Source organism: Odocoileus virginianus, unplaced genomic scaffold, assembly GCF_023699985.2.
Source record: "Odocoileus virginianus isolate 20LAN1187 ecotype Illinois unplaced genomic scaffold, Ovbor_1.2 Unplaced_Scaffold_6, whole genome shotgun sequence".
Taxonomy (NCBI): domain Eukaryota; kingdom Metazoa; phylum Chordata; class Mammalia; order Artiodactyla; family Cervidae; genus Odocoileus; species Odocoileus virginianus.
In genome coordinates this window covers 1,011,685-1,038,209 of record NW_027224268.1, presented here as the reverse complement: position 1 = coordinate 1,038,209, position 26,525 = coordinate 1,011,685, and the positions used below count along the sequence as shown (strand labels likewise).

Below are 26,525 nucleotides of genomic sequence, written 5' to 3'. Positions count from 1 at the left end.
TTCCTTTTCACTACCTCTTTTCCTCTTCTCTTATTTTATATTTTCAACATTCCCTTCTTTTACTGTCTCCTCTAAAAGGTTAAAATGGCAAGAGGTGATGTGGTGAGGCAAAGCTTATAGGGAATCATCCCTGTCTCTTTCATTTTAAATCACAATTCAAAGGCACAATGTATTAAATATATAGGACATCATAGCTACTATAGATTAGAAATAGGTTTATATAGTCCCTCATACATGGGACAAAATACTACAAATTAAACTGTTAGTAATCTATGATACTGAATTTAAGAGAGAGCATATAGACAGATTTGTGGTTGCTAAGGGGAAGAGGGAATGGGGGAAGGATGGATTAGGAGTTTGGGGTTAGCAGATGTAAGCTTTTATATATAGAATGAATAAACAACAAGGTCCTACTGTATAGCACAGGAAATTATATTCAATATCCTGTAATAAACTATAATGGAAAAGAAAAGAGGGCATATAGGATTATCATTCAGGAAACTCTGCTAATAACGAGTAACTAAGTTCCACTTTTATTACTATACTATAGTAATCTACTTAACTGAGTGACTTTTCAAACATCTCAAACAAATGTTCAACTGGATTCCAAGGTCAGAAACCCTAAAACAGAAAATGGATCTGGAAAAAAAAAAATCAATGTAACAGCAGGACCAGAATTCTGGCACCAAAGGAATGGAGCTAAATAACTACCTGAAGAATATGCCAATAAATACATGTTTTAAAAGATAAAATTAAATAGAGATAAATGCAAAGTCCTATGCTTCAACTGTAAAGAAATAGCTATTATAGAAATATGTGATATATGACATCAGGCTGAAACACAGCTCACATGTAAAAGACCAAAAGGGATCCAACAAACAGTATGATGTGGCTTCCAAAATGCAAATGTCACCCTAAGGTAAATGAATAGAATTACAGTGTCTAGAACAAAGGAAGTCACAGCACCATATTTATTCTTTGTTGGTCAAACCTCATCTGGAGTAACTGCTCAGTTCTAAGCATATTTGAAGAGGGACATCAATAAAGTTTTATTTTATTTATTTGCTTGTCCAAATGAGAACAAGCAGAAAAGTGAGATTTTTAAAGAATGGTTGAAAATCGGTGTAGGATATTTAACATAAAAGAAGAAAATAGTGTATACATGATGACAAGAATAATAGTAAAATATACTGAGTACATACTCTTGTGCCAGGAACTATACTGTACCTTGAAAATGGTTGTTTATAAATCTCTAGAAGGCCATCTTGTGGAAGAAGAGTGGACATATTCTGGGTAACCTCAGAGCACAGAATTAGGCAGAATGAATGGAAGGCATGAGAGGGGTGTTGGTTCACCTCCACATAACATAGGACTTTCTTATAATTGGTACAATGTAGTGATAGATGAGTCTATTTTGGAAGGAAGCAAGAGCCACCTCACGCCAGACAGGTTTAAGCAGAAAATGAATTACCAAAGAATGCCTGCCAAAGACACTGTAGAGAGTATTTATATATTGCTTTAGAGGAAGAAGTCTCCACTGCTCCTTTGTCCAAATTCCCTCCTGCTAAGAAAGAGGCTTGCCTAGAGAGAATCAGCTACTAGCAACTTAGCTTGCCTGTAGTAGGCCTGCTGTGTACGCAGGACATAAACTTTCCAAACACAGATATTTTATTTTTTTTTCCATTTATTTTTATTAGTTGGAGGCTAATTACTTTACAATATTGTATTTGGCCTAGGCTTTGAGGGTGAGGGAGAGGGGAGGGAGGGTGATCACTCTGGCGAGGAGTAAGGGAGTTCAGTAAAGGGCCCCAGGTCTTGCCTGGTCTACTAAAGCTCTACAGCAGGATCCAAAGTTCTCTGAAGACTGTTCCTCCTCTTAAGCTAGGCAGGTTTCTTCATGAGGAGGATTTCATTGGTTACCCATATGATTCCAGACCAAGTACTTTGGGGCAAAAGACATTGTTGCAGTTGAACAATCAACTTACGAAGCTTTCACTCAGGCTATATCTTAATTCTAGATAGCTTTTCTCTCACCCCTGACCACTCCCAACCAACTAAGCTTCTTTCCTCTGACGACATGATGCTAAAATCTCACCTCAAGGGTCAGCCAATCAAGTTGAATAATACAATTTAATTTCAGACCTCCCTGGTGGTCCAGTGGTTAAAAATCCACCTTCCAATGCAGGGGACATGGATTTGATGCCTGGTCCAGGAAGATTCCACGTGCCATAGGGCAACTAAGCCTGTGTGCCCCAACTACTGAGCCCATGCTCTGCAACAAGAAACCCATGCACCACAACTAGAGAAAGCCCGCACACAGCAAGGAAGACCCAGTGCAGCCAAAAAAACTACAAAATAAAAATAAACTCCATGGCTGATTCATGTCAACGTATGACAAAACCCACTACAATATTGTAAAGTAATTAGCCTCCAACTAATAAAAATAAATGAAAAAAAAAACCTGAGGATCTTAAAAAACAAAACAAAAACATTTTCCCCATTTTTACTCTCATCCTCTGGGGATCTTAAATAACCCCTTTATCTGTGGGTTGAGGCCAACAAAACAACTCTCTGTGTATAAAGTAATGCAATAGAGGACAATTTAAAATGACTTTTCTGTTGAAGACAGTGCTTTCAAAATATGATTTCTATAATGTTACTAATTTCATTCATAGAATTTTTCAAAAGTTGGGCCTCACCCCAAAATAACAACCTTATTGGTGGAAACAACAAAGAGCAAAGTAGACAAATTTCTTACCAAGCAAATGGGCAGGGAGGCATCCAGTAGGGCTGATATAGGAAGGGTAGGTATCCATCAACTTTGCCCTCACATAAGCGTGAAGTTGTTCATATAATGGTTTAATCTGAAAAGCCCAGGAAGAGAGTTTAAGACCAAGAATAGCCTATTCCAATTTCCAATCCCCAACACTAAAAATAGGGGCTTCTTTAGACAGTAGAATTACCCTAAATTCTAATTTCTTCTCTTCTGAAATATTCTGAAGAATTTGAAAGCATTCCTTCTTACCAGATGGAATGCTTACCAGAGGATGACTAGTTCCACTGCATAAAACAGTGAACACATCTGGAGGGCTACAAACACCACACGGAAGGTGTGCATGCTAACTTGCTTCAGTTGTGTCTGACTCTGCGACCCCATGGACTGCAGCCTGCCAGGCTCCTCTGTCCATGGGATTCTCTAGGCAAGAATACTGGAGTGGGTTGCCATGCCCTCCTCCAGGGGATCTTCCCAACCCAGGGATCAAACCCGCATCTCTTATGTCTCCTGCATTGGCAGGCAGGTTCTTTACCATTAGCACCACTTGGGAAGCCCCACTTGGAAGGCAGATGCAAAAAATAGATATATTCATTTTAAGATGCTACCTACTTCCTTCATTTTTAAATTGAAGTATCATTTATATATCATAAAATTTACCCATTTTAAAGTATACAGTTTTGTGAGTTTTAATAAAAGTATACTATTGGACAACCATCACTACTGCTCAGTTTTAGAACATTTCCAATATTCCCCAAAGTTTTCTTGTACCCATCTGCAGCCAACTGCATTCCCACCTCCAGCCCCAGGTGATCACTGAACTGATTTCTTTCTCTATAATTTGGCCGATTATGCACATTTAATATAAATGAAAAATCATATAATATGTGAACTTCTGTGTCTCATTACCTCTGCAAAGGTATTTTCAACATCTTTCATCAACTGGTCACGGCTGTAGTCATAGTCCCCTGCCTCAGTCACCTCATAATCCCCTCTCCAATAGTCCCCGTAGTCCTCATAATCTGTTTTAAAAAGAAAAAAAATGAGAACATCTGGAAAGGAAGAGATAAAGCACAGTATACATAGACTAGCCTTCCTGAGAGGTTAAAAAAAAATCCAAAGACCTGTCACATTTTTATTGGCCTGCAGCTCAAAGGGATACAAATGAATAACACTAGCTAATGTGTCTGAAATTTAATTCATTATCTCATCTAATGAGCACAAAAACTCTACAAGATGGTCAGTATTACAATCCCCATGGTGCTGGGTAACAGCTGGCTCTTGGCTGATTACAGGATTCATCCAAGGTCACACAACTGGTGAGGGTGAAAGGCGGACTCCTAGTCTCCTAACCCCAGGTCTCTACTTTCTCCATAGGTAGGTTGGCATCTTTAGCTTTAAAACATGTGATTGGGTCTTTGAATTCTCATTTTGTTTAGCGCCTTATATTTTCAACTGTAACCCAACCCATCTTGGACATGGCCACAGTGGGCCTGTGTTTGTTGGCAAATTCTAATATACACAGCCCATCTCTGTGCTTCATGCAGCATCTCGTTATCAAGAAACACAAACTTGGCTGAGGATAACAGCTAATAAACTTTGTAAATATATTTTAGTAATTTTAATTTTTACATGCTCCTTGGCAATGAATGATCAGGAAGATGAGGAGAGAAGTAAATATTTGGATGGAAGGATGTGACGATGGGTTCCAGTCTCCAGTTTGCCTCTGGCTTGAGAATATGAGCTTAAGTGGCAGTGGAACACAGAAAGAACAGATGAAAAATGTTTTCCCTTCTTCAACCCCAGGAGGCCGTAAATGGCCAAAACATAAATTTATTCACAATGCCACAGCTTCAGCTCATTATACAGGCAGGAGGATAACTTGAGAGATATGGAAATTCCTCCCCATGTTAAGATTTTGATGACCACAGTTTCCAGCCTAAAGTATTCTGATTTGTTTCTTTCTGGGACACCACTCTGAGGTAATCACACAAATGACCTTCAAGAATGAACTGTGGCCAGATGGGAGTTTAAAGGAGAGATGGTGTCTCTGTCTCTCATCCTTTCTGGTAAACAGAATTTGTCCATCCACAGACTACCTTAGGAAACCTCAGGAGCCTGAGCCCTTCCCAGACTACTGATTTGTTTGAGGCCTGATAACTTAGTCTTGCTCTCAAGCCCTTTAAACTGTAGAATGTCAATTCACCTTTCCTTATTCCCTAGTGGTCTCCTCTTGGAGACATGTAACCTGAATTGCTCAGCAGGTGATTAATTTAGGGATACCCCTTATATCAAAGGGCAGGCTTGGTAATTTATAAGAAATAGCCCCACAGCCCTGTAGGGAGCTTCAGAACTGCCACAGCCCAGCGAACTTACTGTTGGCTCTTGCCATCTCATTTTCCAGGACCACATACTCTTCATACAATGGCCTTAGTTGCTTGCCAACCTCAGCCCTCCAGCCTTCCCAAGCCCAGAGCCTCCGATTGTAGTCTCTGCTGTTTTCCATTATGTCATCCAAACCTATCATCACAAAGCACCCAAAGGGAAATAAACATGCATTTTAGAAATTTTCATTTGTAAAGAACTGAAAGGCTGGCAAATATCAAGGTCATAAAGTTGCTCAATGAAATCTCATGATTCATTCATATCCTCACCCTTATTTTTTTTATAAATTTGCTTTACAATATTGTAGTGGTTTTTGCCATACATTGACATGAATCAGCCATGGATTTACATGTGTTCCCCATCCTGAACCCCCCTCCCACCTCCCTCCCCATCCCATCCCTCTGGGTCATCCCAGTGCACCAGTCCTGAGCACCCTGTCTCATGCATCGAACCTGGACTGGCGATCTGTTTCACATATGATTTGTTTCAATGCTATTCTCTCAAATCATCCCACCCTCACCCTCTCCCACAGAGTCCAAAAGACTGTTCTATACATCTGTGTCTCTTTTGCTGTCTCGCATACAGGGTTATCGTTACCATCTTTCTAAATTCCATATATATGTGTTAGTATACTGTATTGGTGTTTTTCTTTCTGGCTTACTTCACTCTGTTAATAGGCTCCAGTTTCATCCTCATTAGAACTGATTCAAATGAATTCTTTTTAATGGCTGAGTAATATTCCATGGTGTATATGTACCACAGCTTCCTCATCCATTCATCTGCTGATGGGCATCTAGGTTACTTCCATGTCCTGGCTATTATAAACAGTGCTGCGATGAACATTGGGGTACATGTATCTCTTTCAATTCTGGTTTCCTCAGTGTGTATGCCCAGTGGGATTGCTGGGTTGTATGGCAGTTCTATTTCCAGTTTTTTAAGGAATCTCCACACTGTTCTCCATAGTGGCTGTACTAGTTTGCATTCCCACCAACAGTGTAAGAGGGTTCCCTTTTCTCCACACCCTCTCCAGCATTTATTGTTTGTAGACTTTTGGATAGCAGCCATTCTGACTGGCATGAGATGGTACCTCATTGTGGTTTTGATTTGCATTTCTCTGATAATGAGTGATGTTGAGCATCTTTTCATGTGTTTGTTAGCCATCTGTATGTCTTCTTTGGAGAAATGTCTGTTTAGTTCTTTGGCCCATTTTTTGATTGGGTCATTTATTTTTCTGTAATTGAGCTGCAGGAGTTGCTTGTATATTTTTGAGATTAATTCTGTCAGTTGCTTCGTTTGCTATTATTTTCTCCCATTCTGAAAGCTGTCTTTTCACCTTGCTTATAGTTTCCTTCATTGTGCAAAAGCTTTTAAGCTTAATTAGGTCCCATTTGTTTATTTTTGCTTTTATTTCCATTACTCTGGAAGGTGGGTCATAGAGGATCCTGCTGTGATTTATGTTGGAGAGTGTTTTGCCTATGTTTTCCTCTAGGAGTTTTATAGTTTCTGGTCTTACGTTTAGATCTTTAATTCATTTTGTGTCCTCACCCTTATAAGAGCTTCAAAATAATTCTTCAGAGAAAATAAACCACTGAGATCATTGAACTACTAACTTAATTAAACTACTTGAGTGTGACAGGATTTATAGTGAAGTTTTGTTAAAACTTAAGAGAGCATCCATGTGCTAAAACACACACATTTGGAATTTTTCCCTCTTTGGATTGTCCATCTTAAAGGCACAACATCATCATCTGGTGTTAATCTCATTTTTAAAGCTTGGAATAAAAGAATGTAAATTTTGTAATCACTGCTCAAAATTAATGGCCTACCTGGTTCAAGTGCTAAGCACTCTTGTGTATTTGGGTCCAAAACTTTTCCAGTACTGTAGATGGTGCTCATTGTATTTAGAATCGTGTTCAGCTACAAATTAAAGATAATAAACAATGTTAAAAAATGGAAGATATACAAAAGAGAATGCTAATGTAGAGATGTCCTTTCAATCATGCAATTTTTTATGCCTCAAAATACAGAAGTTCACATCTTCTTGGCCAAGTATCTTCTTTTATGTAGGGTTGGAATATCTCAGTTAAATTTTCCCATCATCAACTAGCACAGACTGCCGTTATAAGCATATGATAAATACATGTGTAGTGACTGGGAAAAAAACCACATCTACCAAAATCCCAAGAATGTTTCTTGCCTACACATACACAGAGTAATGCATTTCTTGTTCCATTTCAGGCTTCCCTGAGTGTACATTTACTGAACATCTACTATGTCCCACACTCTGATAATTATGACGTGAACAAGTCACTGGTCTTTAAGAACCCCACAAACATGCTACAGTGAGTCATGAAATCAATGATCACATAACAGAGTGACAGGTGCTACAACTGTCACCAAACAGTGATGTGGCAGTATGGGGGGAAGTGGTTGAATTTAGTAACTTGGAAATTCAGGAATGGCTTCAAAGAGGGGGCACATTAGAGCTGTGTCTTGGAAGAACAGGATGTCATACCCCTCTTCCCTTTCATGCAGACATGAACCCACTTGGAGGGCTGCATTCAGTCCAAGGATACTGACAAAATGAAGCCAGCAGCCAGGACTGGTTAGGGAACTTGAAACCATCGTATAAGGAAAAGTCAACAGATGGGATGTTTTAGGCTAGAGGAAAAAGCCTCAAATAATTAAAAAAAAAATCTGCCTTCCTTCATTTGAAGACTATTACAGGAGACAGCCATTGGCTCCAGAAGGAGGTAGAAAGTGGAGGTAAATCGCTCTATGCTCAATGGAGGAAGAATCTTGCCATTACTTAGAGGGACCCACATATGGAAATGATGTTTTTAGAAAGAAGTGACTCAACTATCCCTAAAGTGGTCTGAGCTGGGGTGTTTTAGCCACATGTTAAAGAAGTTGCAGAAGACAGTCAAGAATGAAAGGGGTGGAGGATGAGATGACATATCGGGCTTCTCAAGCTTAGACCTTGCTGATATTTTAGACCAGACAACTGTCACTGGGGGCTTCCTTGTGCTGTGCAATGTTTAGCAACATCCCTCCTCACTAGAGGCCAATAACACCCTTCAACAGTTGTGACAACCAAAAATATCTCCAGACATAGTCAGATGGCCCTGGTGGGCAAAATCACTCGCATTTGAGAAGCACAGACACGGACTAAGTGCTTGGTCCTGAGGAAGGCGACCTCTGTCACTGTATATATAGACCACAGAGCCCTGACAATCCTAGTTTAACAATGTGTCCTAACATACCAGTGTCCCCCTTCACTCTCAAAGGATCCCAATTTGGAGGATAAATTACGTGACCACCCCACCGAGGCACAGCGCTCTTTCTATTGTAAGCATTGCTAGGTTTGCAGATAAAGTAAGCAGCCCTGAGTGATACTAATGTTTAAGATTTCTCCAGTATTTCCATTCTTGGGATCAGTGCTAGCATGTTACATACTCGCTTGCTCTTCTCTGCAGAGAGCACTGAGGTCCCACTCTGCTGAAGGGCCTTCAACTGACGCTTGAGTGTGAGATTCTGAATTTCTTCGAGTGAGTAAGTTTTGGCCATCCTGGACTGTTCTTCATAAAAGGCAGACCATTTGGCCCTGGCTTCATTCTGAAATGACAACAACAAAGAATGAGGTTGAAGTTAGAGTGGGACTGTTCAAATAGACAGAAGATACAAGTCCAAAGAACATCTGGTGGAACATCTAATATTTCCTGAGTTATTTAATTCTCTACTTTGCTGAAGGTCAAGGTTTAGGTTAAGCATGACCAAGCCACTCTTGGTCACTCTCTCTTTCTGGCCTTTTGCTTCATTTTCCCAAGGGTCCTGTCCCCAGAACTGGAAGTGAATTCTCACAGATGATTTATGTTGTGGAGTCCTGGAATGTACGGCCTTAGCACTGTGATGTGGGTGAGTCACTCAAGTATTCAATGATGAACACTCTAAAGGGAGAGCCCAGCAGAGCTCAGAGCGGATTTCCTGAGAATACAGCTTCTCATGGTGATGAGAACCATGAGAAATAACCAGTTTGCAGGAAACTTCATAGTACTGTGACTTACCAGAGATTCTGATCTTGAATTTTGATCCCCAGTTCAAGACTGCCCTGAACATGGCCACTTGGTAGCCATGGTGATTATCTACCCACCAGAGAAACCAAGAAGCAGGTAGTGATACCAGGGTTCACTCACCCCCCATCTTGACTTCTCCATATGTATCCAATGCAGTCTTCTCTCAGTGTACAAGCTCACTTCCATTTACCAAAGGCTAAAACGAGCAACCACTTTCTACACTGTACTTCTCTAGACTATATAAAAGAGGTAGCATATGAGGCCCGTAAGAAGTCCATTCCTCGTGTCAGACACCTCTAACTAGCTGTGTTACCTTGAGCAAATTACTTAGCCTGAGTCATGTTACCTTATCCATAAAATGAGAGTAATAGTAGAACTTACTTCAAAGAGTTATTGAAAGGACAAGAAAATTTAACAAATAATAAAATGCCTCTCAGAGTCCCTGATACATCCTAAGCACTAAAAAAAGGTAGCTACTTAACCACTTATAGAAAAAAAGAGTCCTTGTCCTTAGCTGCTTATTGTTTTATCAAACAGATAAGATAATCATGAATGTTTCATTACTGAAACATAAAAACATAAAAGCCTATGATTCCATATAAACTATAAGTGGGGCCAAGCAGTTCCTGTTATAAGGACCGGATTTGGCAAGGACTCCTGAAGGAGGCGGAACTTAAGGCAGATCTTAAAATAGGCAGAAAATAGATCGCTGTAGAGTACTTTGCAAAATAATTTACCTCATTTGATTTTCTTAAGAAAAGATATAGAAAATTATTCTATTTCTGTTTTTTGTATGTGAAGAAAGGGGCTAAGAAAAATAAACAGTAGAGCTGGCAACAAATTGCCAGTATCTGAATCCTGGATCCTGAGATGGGCAGACTCTAAGACGGCTCCCATGACCCCTACTTCCTGGTGGTGCACCCTCGTGTGTTCCCCTTCCCTTGAGTGTGAGCAGGACCTATGACTCACTTCTAACAAGGAGAATACAGCAGAAGTGAAGGATATACATGTTTATGTTAGATAAGATTGTTTTCTTTGTTTGTTTGTTTGTTTTTAGCCACACAGCTTGTGGGATCTTAGTTCCCTAACCAGAAATCAAACTCGTTCCCTCCTGCACAGAGCCTTAACCACTGGACAGCCAGGGAATTTCCAAGGCTATCATTTTTATCTTGCTAGAAGAATCTCCCTTGTTAATACTGATGCAGCAAGATGCCATGTTGTGAGCTATCCCATGACTAGGGCCACATGGTGAGGAATTCAAGATAGCCTCTGACTGGCATCCTAAGGAACATACAAGGATCTGAACGCTATCACTAACCACATTAGCTTGGCAGTGATTCATCTCCAGTCGAGTCGTAGATGAGACCACAGCCCTAGCCAGGACCTTGATTGTAATCTTGTAAGACTCAGAAGCAGATCCAGCTAAACTATGCCAGGATTCCTGCCCACAGGAACTGTGAGATAATAAATGTGTGTTGTTTTAATCTGGTAATCGTTTACTCAATAGATAATCTTTTGTGGTAATCTTTTACACAATAGATAAATAGTAGAGATTCCAAAGCAGGACTCCAGGCACGACTGCATTTTCTAGATTAAGAAATTTTACTTTTATCCTGTGAATACTAGGGAGTTACTTAGGGGTTGCAATCAGGTGTGTGACATGATGAAAGTGCTTCATGAAAGGTGCAGCAATGGATCATACAAGAGAATAGTCACAGTCAAAGGGAAGATGATTTCTCTTTATTGAGCACACACAACCCCTTAGGCACTCATGCTCAATGAATCTGCACAATCTTGTGAGGTAGTTGTGATTGTCTCCAATTCACAAGTGAGGGAAATGAGGCACAGAGCAGGTAAGCAATTTTGACTAGGTCACACAGCTAGTAACTGGAAGAATCAGGGAATCAACACAGATATGTTTGCCTCTAAAGCTAAATGCTCTTAACCACTGGCTGTAGATTGGATTCAACACATTCTAGTCTTCTTTGTACCATGTCTGAATGAGAAGGAATGAGATATGGAAAGAGGAGTTCGGTCTACAGCACAGATTCATTTACATAACCCACCACCCACCTCTCAGCCCCTACCCTTTTTCATCCAATCCAGGATGATTTACAGCAAAATTTCTGGCAAAATTTGATCCCAAATTAAGAGAATTCTTTTATTTTCAATCTCCCTTGGAGACAACCCAGAATCTCCAAAAGGCCTCAGTCTTAAAACATTTTTAAAAATTATAATGTATGTGGGAACTTTGAAGATATCTGTTTTATTTATCATTATCATACTAGAAGTGTTCTACTTTGTATCACAAAAACATTATGTTGTCTTGAATTTTGGCCCCTGAGGATACACTGTTCCATCTCAAGCTGTTCTTTTTAATCTTATTTACAATTTATTCCATATTCATACTATAAGGTTCCTATGCCTAAATAAAACTGACAGCTAAGCAGTTACACAGAGAATCAAAGTCAGTTCATACATACCAACCAAGTCACTTAGATAATGCTTGACAGCTATATGTAATTTTTGGACTTGAATGATGAATGAATTTAAGCAAATACAGTTACTTACATGGCTACAGGGTTCAAAAAGAACTATTACAGGTCAGATAAACAGCATCCCATACTGCCTCTGTGCAAAGGCAGAAGGGCTGCAATTAACACAGCAAACGTTTCTGCAGCCATTGATGGGGGCTTGGGGTCAAGACACACATTACTCAGTACAGTCACAGGAAGTTAAAACCCTCTCTGACCCGCTATGTATAACTGTAGTGGATACCGTATTCTCATCCTATTGAGAGATCCTTTGTCAATTCAAGGACTGAAAATATAAAATCCTAAATTATACTTTGTGTGTCTGTTAGTTGCTTAGTCGTGTCCAACTCTTTGCAACCACATGGACTGTAGCCCACTAGGCTCCTCTGTCCGTGGGATTCTCCAGACAAGAATACTGAAGCAGGTTGTCATTTCCTTCCATTCCAAAAGGTATCCTGTTCTTTCTGGCCCTAATGATATGCAAGTTAAATATGATCTCATTATGCTTTTAGATGTTTTCATATGAGCTTTGTCTTAAGTCATAGGTCTTGTGGTCGCTACCCAAATTATGATAGTTTTACTTAAACAATTAAAATGCTTTTGTGATAAGTTATTTGAAATGCAAAAAATTAAAATTTCATCTTCTTTTTTTTCTATGCCTCATTATCAACTCCTAGGCTATTCTTTCAGCAGTCTTTAAACCACTTCTTTCCCTGTAGGTATGAGAGTCTCCTGAAGACAGAAGATGAAAAACTGAAAGGAACCTTAACATCTAGGCAGTAACTTGGTGCCCAACAAGTTCCCAGGGAACCCTCCACCCTCAGGCCCCACGTGTTGGCCCAGTATCCAGACATAGCTCTCAAAACCACATCAGATTTAAAGATGAAAACTGCCTTGATTACTTTTCAAATAGGCCCAGATATGTGCATATTTTTAAAAACACTTATTCTATTCAACAAACTAAGGAATCTAAACTATAAGAATATGAATTCTATTGCTTTGTCTTGAGAATCAAAATTTTATTTTTCCTTTTTCCAGATGGGAGGAAGCAGTGTGGCTTTCAAACATTTTAATTTTTTTTTAACTTTTAGTTCATAGGGAAAAAAAACTCACTCCTGAAATTGGGTCCTGCCAGAAAGTGGCCCACCAGATATATATTTGATATATTTTATAATAAAAATATAATATAGTATAAATAACATAGCAAATGTCACAAAAACCTCTACTCGGTTTTTGAAATGTTAACACTTTATAATAGTTGCTTCAGACATATTTATTTAGTGGTTAGAGTCAATAATATCATATTATACACTCAAAAGTTGCTAAGAGAATACATCTTACATGTTCTCAAATGGTAATCATGTGATGTAATGCAGGTGTTAGTTAAGACTACTGCTACCAGGGTGATCATTTTGCAATACATCAGTGTATTAAATCAACACATTGTACACCTTAAACTTACACAATGTTATATGTCAATTATATCTCAATAAAGTTGAGAAAAAAAGAAAATCTCTGCTTTTTTCACTTAGCATTACTTCTTTTTTCCAGTTTTTCAAGTATACATTCCTTATTCATCTTAACTGCTGTATAATATTTAAGCATATGACCAAATTCAATTTAATAATTTCTCATCTATGAACATTTCCTGTGTTTAAATAATACTTTTTTTTTTACCATATACATCCTTGTATTAGGTTAAATCATATAAAATTCCTAATATTTAATTTAAATCTGCAACTATATAAAGTTTCTTGAGTACACAGGTGAGGCTCTCCAGGTGGAATTCTTGGAAGTGGAACTGATGGGTTATTAGTCAGGTTAAACATATATATGAGGTGTATATATATATGTGTGTGTGTGTATGTGTGTGTGTGTGTGTATTTATTTATTTATTTGAATTTCTTCTTCTATGCATTTGTTGCTCATATCTTTCCCCAATTTTTCTAGTGAATTTTTGTCTTTATTGTTTAGTAAAATTTCTTTACATATCCTGGCTGTCAATCTTTTGTTAATTATATGTATCTAAATGTTTTCTCAAGCTCTGCTTCTTGTCTTGTTTGTGTACGCATTTATGATGTCTTTTGGTGCACAAAAGTTTGTTTTTAATTCTAATGAAATTTATTTGCTCAGTCTTTTCCTTTATAGATTGATCTTTTTGTCTTTTATTTAATAAACCATTCTCAACTAAAACTCATTTAATAAAGCATTCCCAACCAAGACTCATTTAATAAACCATTCCTAACCAAAAGTCACCTATATTTTCTTACAAAAGCTTGACTTGCTTTCCCTATTTAATTTTTGGTCTCTTAAATTTATTTGTATCTATTGCATAAAGTAGAAATGCCTTGAGCTCTGGATCAAAAAAGGGTCCCTACAGATTTTTTAATTTGCTTCTTTTTTCCAGAGCTCTAGGAACCTGAATTAATTTTTGGTTAATTTTTTGGCTCAATATTCCTGCACCCTGCTAGCAGTATAAATTCAATTTCCACACCTATTAAAAAAACCTCACAGGGGAAACCTGATTTTGATCAAGTCTCTAGAGCAGGACTTTGCCTACCATCTGTTTTTATAAATTAAGTTTTCATATTCACACCTATTTATGTATTGTCTGTCTGCTTTTGTGTTACAGTGGCAGAATTGACTGGTCTACAATGGCAGGGTTGAATAGGGACTGTAGGGCTCAAAAAGCCTGAAATATTTATTACTTGGCCTTTTACAGAAAAAAGTGTGCTGACCTCTGTACCAGATCTATACATTTGTAGAAAATACAAGGGTCAAAAGAGCATGTTAAGCAACATTATGGGAACACAATCAGCCAATCCAGAATGTGGGAGTTTCTCTAGGAGCAACAATTCAATTTTTCTGCAAATAAATGACAAAAAAAAAAATGAGGAAGGGCTCTATAGACTGAAAGAGACTTAAAGTACATCTGCCAAAATGATCAAGAGAGGACTTTGCTAGATCCTGATTAAAACAAACCAGCTGAATTTTTTTAATGAGATATTAGGGTACATTTGTATATTGCCTAGATAGTTGATTATATTGAGGAATTATTGTTAAGTCTTTGACATGAAACTGCTATTAAGGTTACTTAAAAATTATTACATTGAGAGCTACAAGGTGAAACATTTTATTACATAAAACATATAGTTATTCCTTCAAAATAATCCAATAAACATGGCACTAGTAGAAAAATAAAACAAGATTGGCCAAAGTGCTGATAATTTGCTGAAGCTGGGTGATGGGTATAAGGAGATTCAACATATTAGTCTCTCTTCTTGTATATGTGTTTGAAAATTTTTACAATAAAAAGTAAAATAAAATCCATATAATGGAATACTATTTGGCAGTAAAATGGGACAACATAATGATACATGCTACGGCATGCAAACTGAAAGAAGCCAATCACAAAAGACCACCTAGTGTATAATTCCATTTATATGAAATATCCAGAATAGGCAAATCTATAGACAGAAAGTAGATTAGTGGTTGCTGAAAGCTGGGGGTTTAGGGGAGGAAGAGTGATTGCTAATATGCATGTGCTTTCTTTTTGGAGTGATGAAAATGTTCTAAGATGAGATAGTGATGATAGTTGCATAATTCTGTAAATATACTAAAAAACATTGAATTGTATACTTTAAATTGGTGAATTTTATGGTACACAACACAGGTGGTGCTAGTGGTAAAGAACCTGCCTGCCAATGCCAATGCAGGAGATGTAAGAGACACAGGTTCGATCCCTGGGTCAGGAAGATCCCCTGGAGAAGGAAATGGCAACCCACTCCAGTATTCTTGCCTGGGAAATCCCACGGACAGAGAAGCCTGGTGGGCTACAGTCCATGGAGTCACAAAGAGTTGGACATGACTGAAGCGACTTAGCACACAATTATATCTCAATAAAGCTGTTGTTAAAAGCACTCAATAGTAAAAGTAAAGAAAAAGAAAACCCACCTTATTCTCTAGGTCCTATAACTAGATCTGAAACCCTCATGGAACTACTCCAAACCAAAGGATTTAGCCAAAATTAAATGTTTTCTCTTTTGCCCAGTTACCTGGCACATACTGAGAAGCAGCAATAGTTCCTGACCACTAGGCTGCCCTCTCTGGGTGTAGCTGGTGGCCGCCTGGTGTCCTGCCAGAGTGCTTAGATCAATGAGTGTGTCAAATCTGGATGGCATGAAACATGTCATTTTGAATTGCTCAAGTTCAATTTTACCAAATTACATCACTCAACCGGGACATTATCAAGTTTTCATGACAAAGGAAAACTAGTATGAACAATACTTCCAATGCACTTGACTCCTGTTAATCCTCCACATGTGGAGCTCATCCACTCACCACTGTTATCCACTGAAAAATCTTGACTGGGCCCATCTACTATCTTACATTTATGAGATAAAAAGTAAGTGACTTGCCCAAGGTATCACAGCCAGCTTAGCAGAATCAGGACAGCATCAGATTTCCTGAATTCCATCGTATCTGCATCACACTGACCTTTCCCCATCCCCGTACCTATGTGTAGGTACTTACATATCCTGGGGAGTGTGAGACAGACTCATTGCAGACAGGGTTGAAGTCTACATTCTCTCCTTGGGGACAGAAAAGCAGTTTAAAATGACCCTGCTCTGGGTTCACTGTGCCCCCACCCTAAAGACAGAGGAAAAGGTCCAGGAAGCAGGTGTGCCCAAGGACTCTAGGGGCCTGACCACCCAAAGGGTAAGTGTGGGCCTTCTGCTGTCTCTTCACAGCTTCTGATAACTCAACAAGAAATATTTATGAAGTGTTCTGAGACCTCTGGGGCTCCAACAGGGCCGTCTTCAACACTCCCTTCACAGTTGTGTCCACAGGAGTTGGGGCAGCTGTAGTAGCTACTGCCAAACACTGGAACAGAGAACCACGATGCCCCTGCCAGTGGCAGGGTCCTTTCACTCTCTTACAGGGACAAAAATTGTCCAGGGACCTCCCAGGTTGCCAAAGAGCTTCTGACTTTGCAAAAAAAAAAAAACACACACACACACACACACACAAAAATCCTCTGACTTACAAAGGACTCTTTCAAAAATCAAACCAACAATAAATGCAAAAAAGTAATGTCATCTTACTGAGAAGAGAATTACAGTTTAATTGGTAAATGTTTGATCTCAAACATGAGAACTCTATTCTAAAGCAAGTGTCTGGTAATTAATTTTCACTGAATTTCTGAACTATGTGGAAATCTGTTTTGAACAAAGATTTTTCCTTATATCTATCTGATGGACCTCTCCTAAACAGGGAGCTTTGGGGACACTATACTGATCAAATTCTAGTGCCCTCTTTTAAACTATATTCTCATGACTTGATCTAAGAATTGTCACACTAGGTCGACTGGCTGATAAGCCCAATATTCTGACTCTGAATGTTATATCAAGGGATAATTATGAAATGACAGATTGCCCTCAATAATGTGACCAGGATAGGATATGAACATACACATGTCATACAGCCCAAATTTCTCTTCCTATATTAGTTATCTATTGCTACAGTAGTACTACATAACAGACAACCCCAAATCTCAACAGCATAAGTGTTCATTGTTTGTGTGCCTAGAATCACTGAGTGTTATTGCCAGGCAACTCTGCTAATCTTGGCTGGATCTTCTTAAAACTCTGGGGGATTAGTTCCTGCCAAGACAACTATTCCACACATCTCTCACTCTACCTGGTCAATCCAGGCATGTCCTCATGGCAAAGGCAAGGGTGCAAAGGAAAAGTCCCATTGTTCAAGTCCTTCCACGCCTCTACTTGTAAGACATCTGCTAACAGCCCATGGGTCAAAGTAAGTCACATGGCAAAGGACACACGGTCACATCACCTTCAGTGAGCTGGCACTGTAAAGTGACATAACCTTGGGCATTGATATTGAGGAAGGTAAAGAACTGGGTTCATAAATGCATGCCTCACCCACAGTGGATCTACAATCCTTACATTCGCTTAAATATTTCCAAAACCTATTTATAGTTTTCAATGTCTCACTTTTTCAGATTAAAGAATGGTCTAGATTTACAAGTCTTACCAGTTTTACTACCTGTAACAGAAACAGCACCTCCTCCTATTTATTGTAAATTTATCTCTTTTGAGCTTTCAAAGGCACCACCTTTCTAATCTGAAGAGAGTTGGCCAATACAACTGAGAACATTCTATCTTTTCTTCTTCCATCTCAGACTCATGTTTATTTTTCTTTTTGAGTTAGGCTTTGTAGAGCTAATTCTGTTTTCCCTTCTAACTCTCTCTCATCCCCATAAATCATTCCAGTGGCTCTTTCCTTGGAAAACATTCTCCATTTCTCCAATTCTTTCTATAAGCATGGCCATCAGCAGTGGACCATTATCTCAGCTTCCTATTCATCTAAGTACCTCTTGTAGCACCAGCTGCAGTTCCGTTTCATTAGGGGATCTCAATAAATGTGATAAGAGACCAGATGAGCCATTGTCCTCCCTGTCTATTGCCTCCTCCCCAGGTAAATCCATGCAGATGCACTAATGCGCTAACTCACCCTTCACCACTGCTGGAGGAAGGAGATGCTTCTTGTATTTGCATATTTTCACTTTTCTTTAAAGGGCCCATACTGTCTGCACTTTGACTACCCTTCATGGACTTAATGCCCTTTCATTTCTGCCTTTCCTCTAATCAACCAGTACAACTCAAAAGTGATAGCACTTAATGATCCAGAGATGATTTCAACAAACATCACTACATCTCCTTCTGTAAAATGCCTTCTCAGTATCTGGGCACTGAACAGAACCGTTACACATTTTTTCAGCAATTAGAATTACTTCTCACATTCACAGCAATGGTACTGTATTGTTCTCCCAGGCTCAGAAGCATTGAGCACAATTCTGGTGGTTTTGTGTATTAACTGTTGTCACAGCAACCCTATGAAGCAAATATGAGTATTAGGTGGCTTTTCACAGGCAGAAAAACTAAGGTGCAGAAAGGTTCATTAAGTAGCTCAAGTTCACCCAGATATAAAGCGGTGGAGCCAGGACTTGGACCTCGGCAGTTTGACTCCAGAGCTCTTAGGCATAACACTGGTCTACCTTCAACACCGCCTACGGACCATTTGACTGAGAATGAAAACAAATGCACAGTGCACATCAAGATCAAATAAAACATGAAAAAAAGCAACCATGAAGAGATGAAGAAAGGTAAGAACAAAATATGAGACAAGAAAAAAAAAATGGTCTCCTATGACAACACTGGGCTGTCAAAATCTCCTAGATTTCTTAAAGCTTTAGAAAAACTGGGGTGGTGGGGGGGAATCTCCTGAGGAATTCACATGAAGCAGCAGATCTCAGACTGAATCTGTCCAGAATATAGAATCTGTCCAGTGAGTGGCAATAATTTAACTTAAACCTGTAACTCACTAGGTGAAAAAATAAGATTTGAACTACATTTTTGAACGAATGCATTGCTGGACAAGTGTCACAAAAACTTTGCTTAAATAATGTCACTCCATTTCCAGCATTGCTTTGAGATATGTGAGGGAAGAAACTTTCTAAATCCTTGGACTTGTCAAATAATACATCTTGCATTCTGAGATTTGTCAGAACTGGTTTGATTACGGGTTTTCTTGGAGGGCTCTGTGCATCCCGTATGCTCTGGAAGTCCCTTAGAACTCCGTGACAATTAAGGAAGGAATTCCCAAGTCCAGCCTCATCCGACCCCTGGTAACCTTAATTACTAGCGAGCTCTTTCACTAAGCCTCCAGCTGCATATTTTTTCAGTTAATAGATGATTTGTAGAGCGTCTTTAGATATTCCTGTTGACATTGTAGGCTTGAGGAAATTATTAACTGAATAAATTATGGCATTTCTGTGACATGCTTTGAAAGCCTGACTATGATAAGAATTATGGTGGCAAATTTCTAAAGCGTGTTCACTGGTTTCCAAGAATCTGGACTGAGACCAGTGAATTATTTTGTAACATTTTTTCAAATAAACTCAAAGGTCAATTTTTCAGTCATCTGGGACTCCAGAATCAGAAATACTGAGGCAAACATCCAATCTCACAGCTCAGAGCATTTGTTTGATTTCCCTTTTCAGTTTCCTGGGCAGTAAGCTGATTTTTAAGAAGCAACCAATACCCCTCTGTAGCCATGAGAACTCACCATCTTTTGGACATTCTCATCGGTAATATTGGTGTTATAATTCCAAGAAGCAAGTGAACTTTGATAAGACAGGTCTTCGGCTTCATGGTTAAACTTCTCCAAAAATGTCTTGGCCTGTTCTTCAGTGGTGGATTGAGCAGCAGTTACAGCAACAAGGCTGAGAAGGAGCCAGAAAGAGCCTGTCATCTTTCTCTGTACGCCAAGATCCCATCCACTGAACAACTTCCCTAGAGTAAAACCTCCTCATGAGATTTTCTCTCTATCAGCCTTTGACCTTGGGTTGGGCACTGAGCAGGGAAGATGAAAAAAAAAAAAGGAAGAAGAAGAAAAAACTGTAAACAATCTGCTGAACCAACATAAAATTCATCCTGGAGAGGCCAGATATGTAAACAGATTTTAGAATGATTTCTTAGAGCAAATCAAATAAACAAATGTTATTCATTAATCCTAGAGAATCACAGCTCTTCTTGCATTTTTATGGCCAAATCAAAACTTGTACATTTGGTTAATATGTTCCTTAAAATCTGTTAAAGATACACTGAAGATATTAGGATTTTACAGTGACCAAAGAACTCTGTATTAGGAATCTTGGGGACTTACATGTTTTACAGACAAGTCTATTAATAATCACTTATCTCTCCTTCCTTTTTATTTTAAGCTCATATTCTCAAAAACTCTCCACTTGGATAATAGTTTCCTTTCCTAAGTATACAACTTTGCCCTTGTCTTTATAGAATTCATTTTTTTTTCTGGTAAATTTTCATTTTCATGGCCATTTTTTTTTAAATTATAAAACTACCCTTCACTCCACAAGTTTAGTCTCCTGATTTAACTTAGAAAAACTTTAAAAGGGTCCTTTTTTCTCTCTCAGATGATCACTGTGTGCTTCCATCCCATTCACTTACCTGTTCAAAACTCGGTCAAGCTCACAAGGAAATCAGAATGCCACCACATGGTATGAAATTCAGAGAGTGTCCAGGTCAGTCCTGGTCGTCCATAGCCATGGATCATGGCATCGAATTCAGAGAGATTTCAGTGGTTACCCTGTAGAATATCAGGAGTTGGACCAGTATCCTCATTCCCAGGCTATAGATATAAGTGTTACAGATAAAAAGAGATGAGCTGCTTTAAATGGCAGGGCTCGTGGGTCTGCTTGGCTGTGATTATGAAACCTTCACACAGGGAAAACATTTCTTCACCCAGAAAAACAAGTCTTCCAGGTCCAGGTGAAATGGCAGTAACTAGGCCTTTAAAACAAACTTTCCACTACTTCCCCTTATTCTAACATTGTACATATTATTGTTGAAGAGCAAAAAATAATAAGTAATTGTTTAAAGTGCTTTGCATTATAATATCTCATTGAAGCAAACCTAGAGGCAAACATTTTTATTGCCATTATACAGATTATGAAACTGAGGCTCAGAGAACTTAAATAAATGGCCAAACCTCACTCACACAGAAAGTGGCAGAGCCAGGATACGAAAGAATGCCATTTGAGTGTACAGTATAGGCCTTTAAGTTGCTGTCAATAGTCTAACAGCAATGATGTAGGTACAGCTTGAGAGCAGCACAGGGATGTGGGCCTTCAAGGACGATGATGGATCTGGTTTGGCCACATCAAAAAGAGGTAGATTCTTACTGCCCTTGGTATGAATCAAAAGGCATCATCTTTCTAAGACATAAAGTAATTGACACATTTAAGCAATTATGATCAAGAGGCTAAAACAAAGTGAGCTGGCAGGGATCAGTGCAGTTTCAGTCAAACTCCTCCCACATTCAAGGAAGCTGATATCCACTCGCTTCTCACAGCATTAGGAGAAAAACCGGTCAAGAGAAAAGGGGGCAGTGTGTGAGGCTCTGAACAAAGAGGCGGGATGTCACTTTAATAAAAGCTGAAATACAAGTCGACTCAGGTTGCTTCCTGAATGAAGCTCTTAGATTCAGAAAAAAAAAAGGGAGTAGTCCAACTTCAACACATTGAGGTAGAAAGTCAGGTGAATGCAATCGAATTGAAATAGAGAAAGCAGGATATGAAATCAGAAAGCTAAAAATAGATGAACAAGGAGCCTAAGATAACACTGAGGCAGGAAAATTCTGGTAGCCAAGAAATTTTGAGGAGTGAGGGAAATGGGAGAATTTTGTCACAATAATTCTGTAGGAAAACTAGCTCGCTATGGCCAACTGTAAGTAGTGACTGATTATTGAAATTTTTGTTGACTCCCTACTGAGAAGATACTCATGTTTTGCTAGCTCCCCAGAAGTGTTCTCTCAGCCCATTCTGAGAATGGAAAGAATCCACTAAAGACCCAGAGGATGGGACCCAGAAAAACAACTTGCCAGACGAACAGATTCTTTGTTAAAGAATGAAGAACTAGAAAAAAAGTAGAATGGGCATTGAGAAAACTTGCTCTACTTTTCAAAAGGATAGAGGGAGAGTTTGATTGTGACACCTGACAAAACTATAAAATATCATTTTTTAGAATGTGGTTTGTACTTGGAAAATATATATCTTTAACCTCAAATATATATCTAGGGATTCACTAGGAACAAATCAGAAGCTGCCTGCCTCATTACCTTTGTATCTTCCATTTCAATAAGAGATTTAACAAAATGTGAAGTTCTACGACTAGATCTAAATGTCCCCAAAAGAACCACATAGCACAGAATTAAGCAGTCCTCTGATCAACAACAGTTCATGTTGAAGACAACAAAAGTCTTGAGTCACATATATAAAATGGACAAGCAACAAGGATGTACTGTATAGTGTAGGGAACTATATTCAATATCTTAAAATAACCTATAATGAAAAAGAATCTGAAAAAGAATATGTGTGTGTGTGTGTGTGTGTGTTATGTGTGCGCTGTGCTTGGTCGCTCAGCTGTGTCTGACTCTTTTCTACCCCATGGACTGCAGCCCACTAGGCTCCTCTGTCCATGGGGATTCTCCAGGCAAGAATACTGGAGTGGGTAGTCATGCCCTCCTCCAGGGGATCTTCCCGACTCAGGGATTGAGCCCAGGTCTCCCACATTGCAGGTGGATTCTTTACCATCTGAACCACCAGGGAAGCCCAGATATGTGTGTGTGTGTGTGTGTGTGTGTGTGTATAAAACTGAATCACTTTGCTGTACACTAGAAACTAACACAACATTGTAAATCAACTACACTTCAATTTTTAAAAAAGAAACTTGATTTAACCATTATTTATTGGCTACATGCTATATGCAAGGCACTATTCTACATACTGGATACACACTAATGAATAAGACAAGAAAAGTTCTGTGGCTAATATATTATATGAGGTGAGGTAGCAGGAAGAAACAAATAGTGGTGGTAAATGCCATGGCTTTATAATAAGCAGGAAAGGAGGGTGGTAAATGATGGGGTGGGGATGAGAGGATGACATTTGAGCAAAGATCTGAAGGAAGAGATGAAAGCCACATGGATATCTGAGGGGAGTCTGTTGTAGGCAGAGGTAGCTGCAAGTGCAAAGGTCTCAAGAACATCAGACGCCTTTGTGGCTGGAGCCCAAAGTGCATGGGGAATGTGGCAGGAGGTGAAGATGGATGGGAAGCTGTAAGGAGGGCCTTAAAGACAATTGTAGGACTTTGGCTTCTACTCTTGAGAAATGTGGGAAGACATTGGAAGGCCTCCAGCAGAGAAGTGATCCGGCAAATGTTTTAACAGGATCACTCACACTGCTGGTTAGAGGACAGACACTGGGGAGAACAGCAGAAGCAAAGAGGTCAGTCAGGCAGGTACCATAGATACCTTGCCAAGCTAGGTTGAGTAAAAGCTTAATATGAGCTATCAATCCAACATGGCTGCCACCAGAAGGTAAACCCATCTTGGACTTAGTCTTTGTTACTAGAAGTATTCGATACAAAACAATTCAGAGCATTGTGCTAATTTCTGAGGCCCACAGTTTTAGAGAGAGGAGAGTATCCAGAGGAAAACAAAGAAGACAGTGAAAGCAAGAAAACTGTTGGCTGCTCAGTGGGTTTGATTTTTTGTGACCCTATGGAAAGGGTAACCCACCAGGCTCCTCTGTCCATGAGATTCTCCAATAAGTAGGACTAAAATAACTTAATCTGAAGCACAGTGCATACGTGAGAAAGGAGACCCAGCAAAGACAGCACTCCTCTGTCACAGGACTGTCATTTAGAAGACTTGGGTAGCTTAACGGATTGACTCTGCCACTAATTAGCTGTATGACTTTGGGCAGGTAATACTTACTATTTCCTTCATACTTAATTTATTTCAAAGCTGATAATAATATTATAACCATCTCACAGGGACATTGTAAGTGTTCTATGAATGAATACATGAAAACACAGAGAAAAATGCCAGCATCCTAGGAATAAAAGTCACTCAAAGTATGCAAATCTATGTAATAATTAGGGGACGTTGAGAAGTGAGGGAGATGGGAGATCCAGCCATAAGAGTTCTGAAGGAAAACTGTCATATTCTGAGTATAAGCATGCACACGTGGGCAAAATGAAAAGGTACTGCTTGGAGTCTTACTAGTTTTGCATTTTTAACCATTTAAGGTAGGTATTTTCCTACAATATATTCCATCCTAATCAGAATATTGCCTGAACATTATTTTATGTGTCCTTTTTTCCTTTCCAGGTGACTCAGTGTCATCATCTTGGACAGCATTCACTGACTAGGCTACAACATGACAACATCTTTGGGGCTGCACATTAAATGGCTCCAAACAGCTTTATTGCTATTAACTTTGCTGTCTCTGCAGGTTCTGAATTTGGTGCCACTTCTTGAAGAATGCACTTTGAGTGGCCCTGCCCATTGCAAATCCCCTCCCTGTATTTGATGTGCTGTATGCTGAGAACTAAGCAAGAATCAGATAACCATGGAGTTCAATTACAATGCTCCCTCTTCATAGGCTTGGACCTGAGGGTGGGTCTTCATCCTGCTCGAGCAAAGTGCATAGACTTTGAGATCCGTATTTCCCTTACTGCTCAGCTTTCTATCCACTTCCTTTTTTTTTTTTTCCATTTATTTTTATTAGTTGGAGGCTAATTACTTTACATCATTACAGTAGTTTTTGTCATACATTAAAATGAATTAGCCATGGATTTACATGTATTCCCCATCCCAGTCCCCCCTCCCACCTCCCTCTCCACCCGATCCCTCTGGGACTTCCCAGTGCACCAGGCCCGAGCACTTGTCTCATGCACCCAACCTGGGCTGGTGATCTGTTTCACCCTAGATATATACATGTTTCAATGCTGTTCTCTTGAAACATCCCACCCTCGCCTTCTCCCAGAGTCCACAAGTCTGTTCTATACATCTGAGTCTCTTTTTCTGTTTTGCATATAGGGTTATCGTTACCATCTTTCTAAAGTCCATATATATGTGTTAGTATACTGTAATCCACTTCCAACTGAGTAATAAACGGTGAGGTCTCTAAATAGCTATAGCATAAACTTCCTCTGGTTCTCCAAGTTGAGAGGATAACTTTGGTCAGAACAAAAAGGATGTTTTGCATAATTTCTTATCTTAAAATTGATAGAGTAATGCTTCTAATAGAAATAAGAAAGGATATCAAGAATATAAAGCAGAGGGAATTTAAAACTGTACATGATCAAGAATGATTTGCCTTTTGTCCAATTGGTTTCAACCACATATTTATCACACAAAGCGAATTTATAAGTACTTTACTTAAAATAAATAATAAGTTGACTCTTTAACCCAAACGAAAAGCTAAAGCTCTTTCCTGTTTACATTTCTAGTTGCATAGCTGTCCCTTCTTCTTACCGATAGAGCAAAGATAATCTTCATTAACTAAATTGACAAATGTTTTCAACAGACAGAGTTCAAGTTGTAAAAAACTGTGGATTCCAGGAAGGTTATACTGATTATTGGTCTGAATTTATGATGGTACAGTGCTTGTCATGTAACCCAAATTTATTCCCACACCCAAACTGTACAAAATAGCAGGTAACACTAGAGCCACTAGTATAAATTTATATCTAGGGCCTTAGAAGCAAAACTTGAGCCTTTATCCTAAGTGAAATGGGAATCTATGGTAGAGTTTGAACAGAAGAGTGATACCATATCATTTATATTTGAAAGAATCACTCTGGCTGCTGTATGGAGAACAGGTGGCTAGATTTTGAATACGATTTGAAAGTAAAACCAGCAGGATTCTCTGGGGAATTAGATGTAGGCTGTGAAAGATCGAGAGAGTCAAGGATTACCCCAGGGTTTTTGGACTGAACAACTAGAAGGATGAGACTGACATCAATTTAAATGGGATGGCTGCAGGTAAAATGGTTTGGAGGGAAGACTAGGAGTTTAGTCGAGGTCATGCGAAATCCAAGTCAGGGTGCTGAAAAGGCAACTAGATATGCAAACCTGCAGTTTGGCAGTGAAGTCAGGGATGAAGATATAAAATTTGAGAGTTGTTATCTAGAGATGGTTAGTCAAATAGGTCTTTGCAGTTAAGACAAAGAGGAAAGGGTCTTACTTATTCAGGATTCCGGTGTGCTGGCAAGTATGACTTAGTCCAGACCTCAGGAGGAAAACGGGATGGAATAAGAAGGAAAAAAGTGACTTCAAATAACTCTCCCTAGGGGAGCCATCTGTGGA

The 26,525-nt window shown here is 39.1% G+C and overlaps 1 protein-coding gene across 3 annotated transcripts in view; it reads right to left on the bottom strand.

Moving 5' to 3' along the window:
• ACE2 (angiotensin converting enzyme 2) overlaps nt 1–21,059 on the bottom strand; it is a 47,507-nt gene extending 26,448 nt beyond the window's left edge. The window contains exons 1-7 of one of the 3 annotated variants that reach the window (XM_070462634.1): nt 20,819–21,059; nt 19,914–20,200; nt 8,615–8,773; nt 6,985–7,075; nt 5,150–5,293; nt 3,683–3,795; nt 2,759–2,864 (exon numbers count right to left, since the gene is read on the bottom strand). In XM_070462634.1, the coding sequence (XP_070318735.1) occupies nt 2,759–2,864; nt 3,683–3,795; nt 5,150–5,293; nt 6,985–7,075; nt 8,615–8,773; nt 19,914–20,099 (799 nt within the window). In that variant the 5' untranslated portion in view covers nt 20,100–20,200; nt 20,819–21,059. Of the gene's footprint in view, nt 1–2,758; nt 2,865–3,682; nt 3,796–5,149; nt 5,294–6,984; nt 7,076–8,614; nt 8,774–19,913; nt 20,316–20,818 lie in introns of those variants that run through there. The other 2 variants (XM_070462632.1, XM_070462633.1) reach the window with 2 other exon arrangements.
• Nucleotides 21,060–26,525: the final 5,466 nt, after the last annotated feature.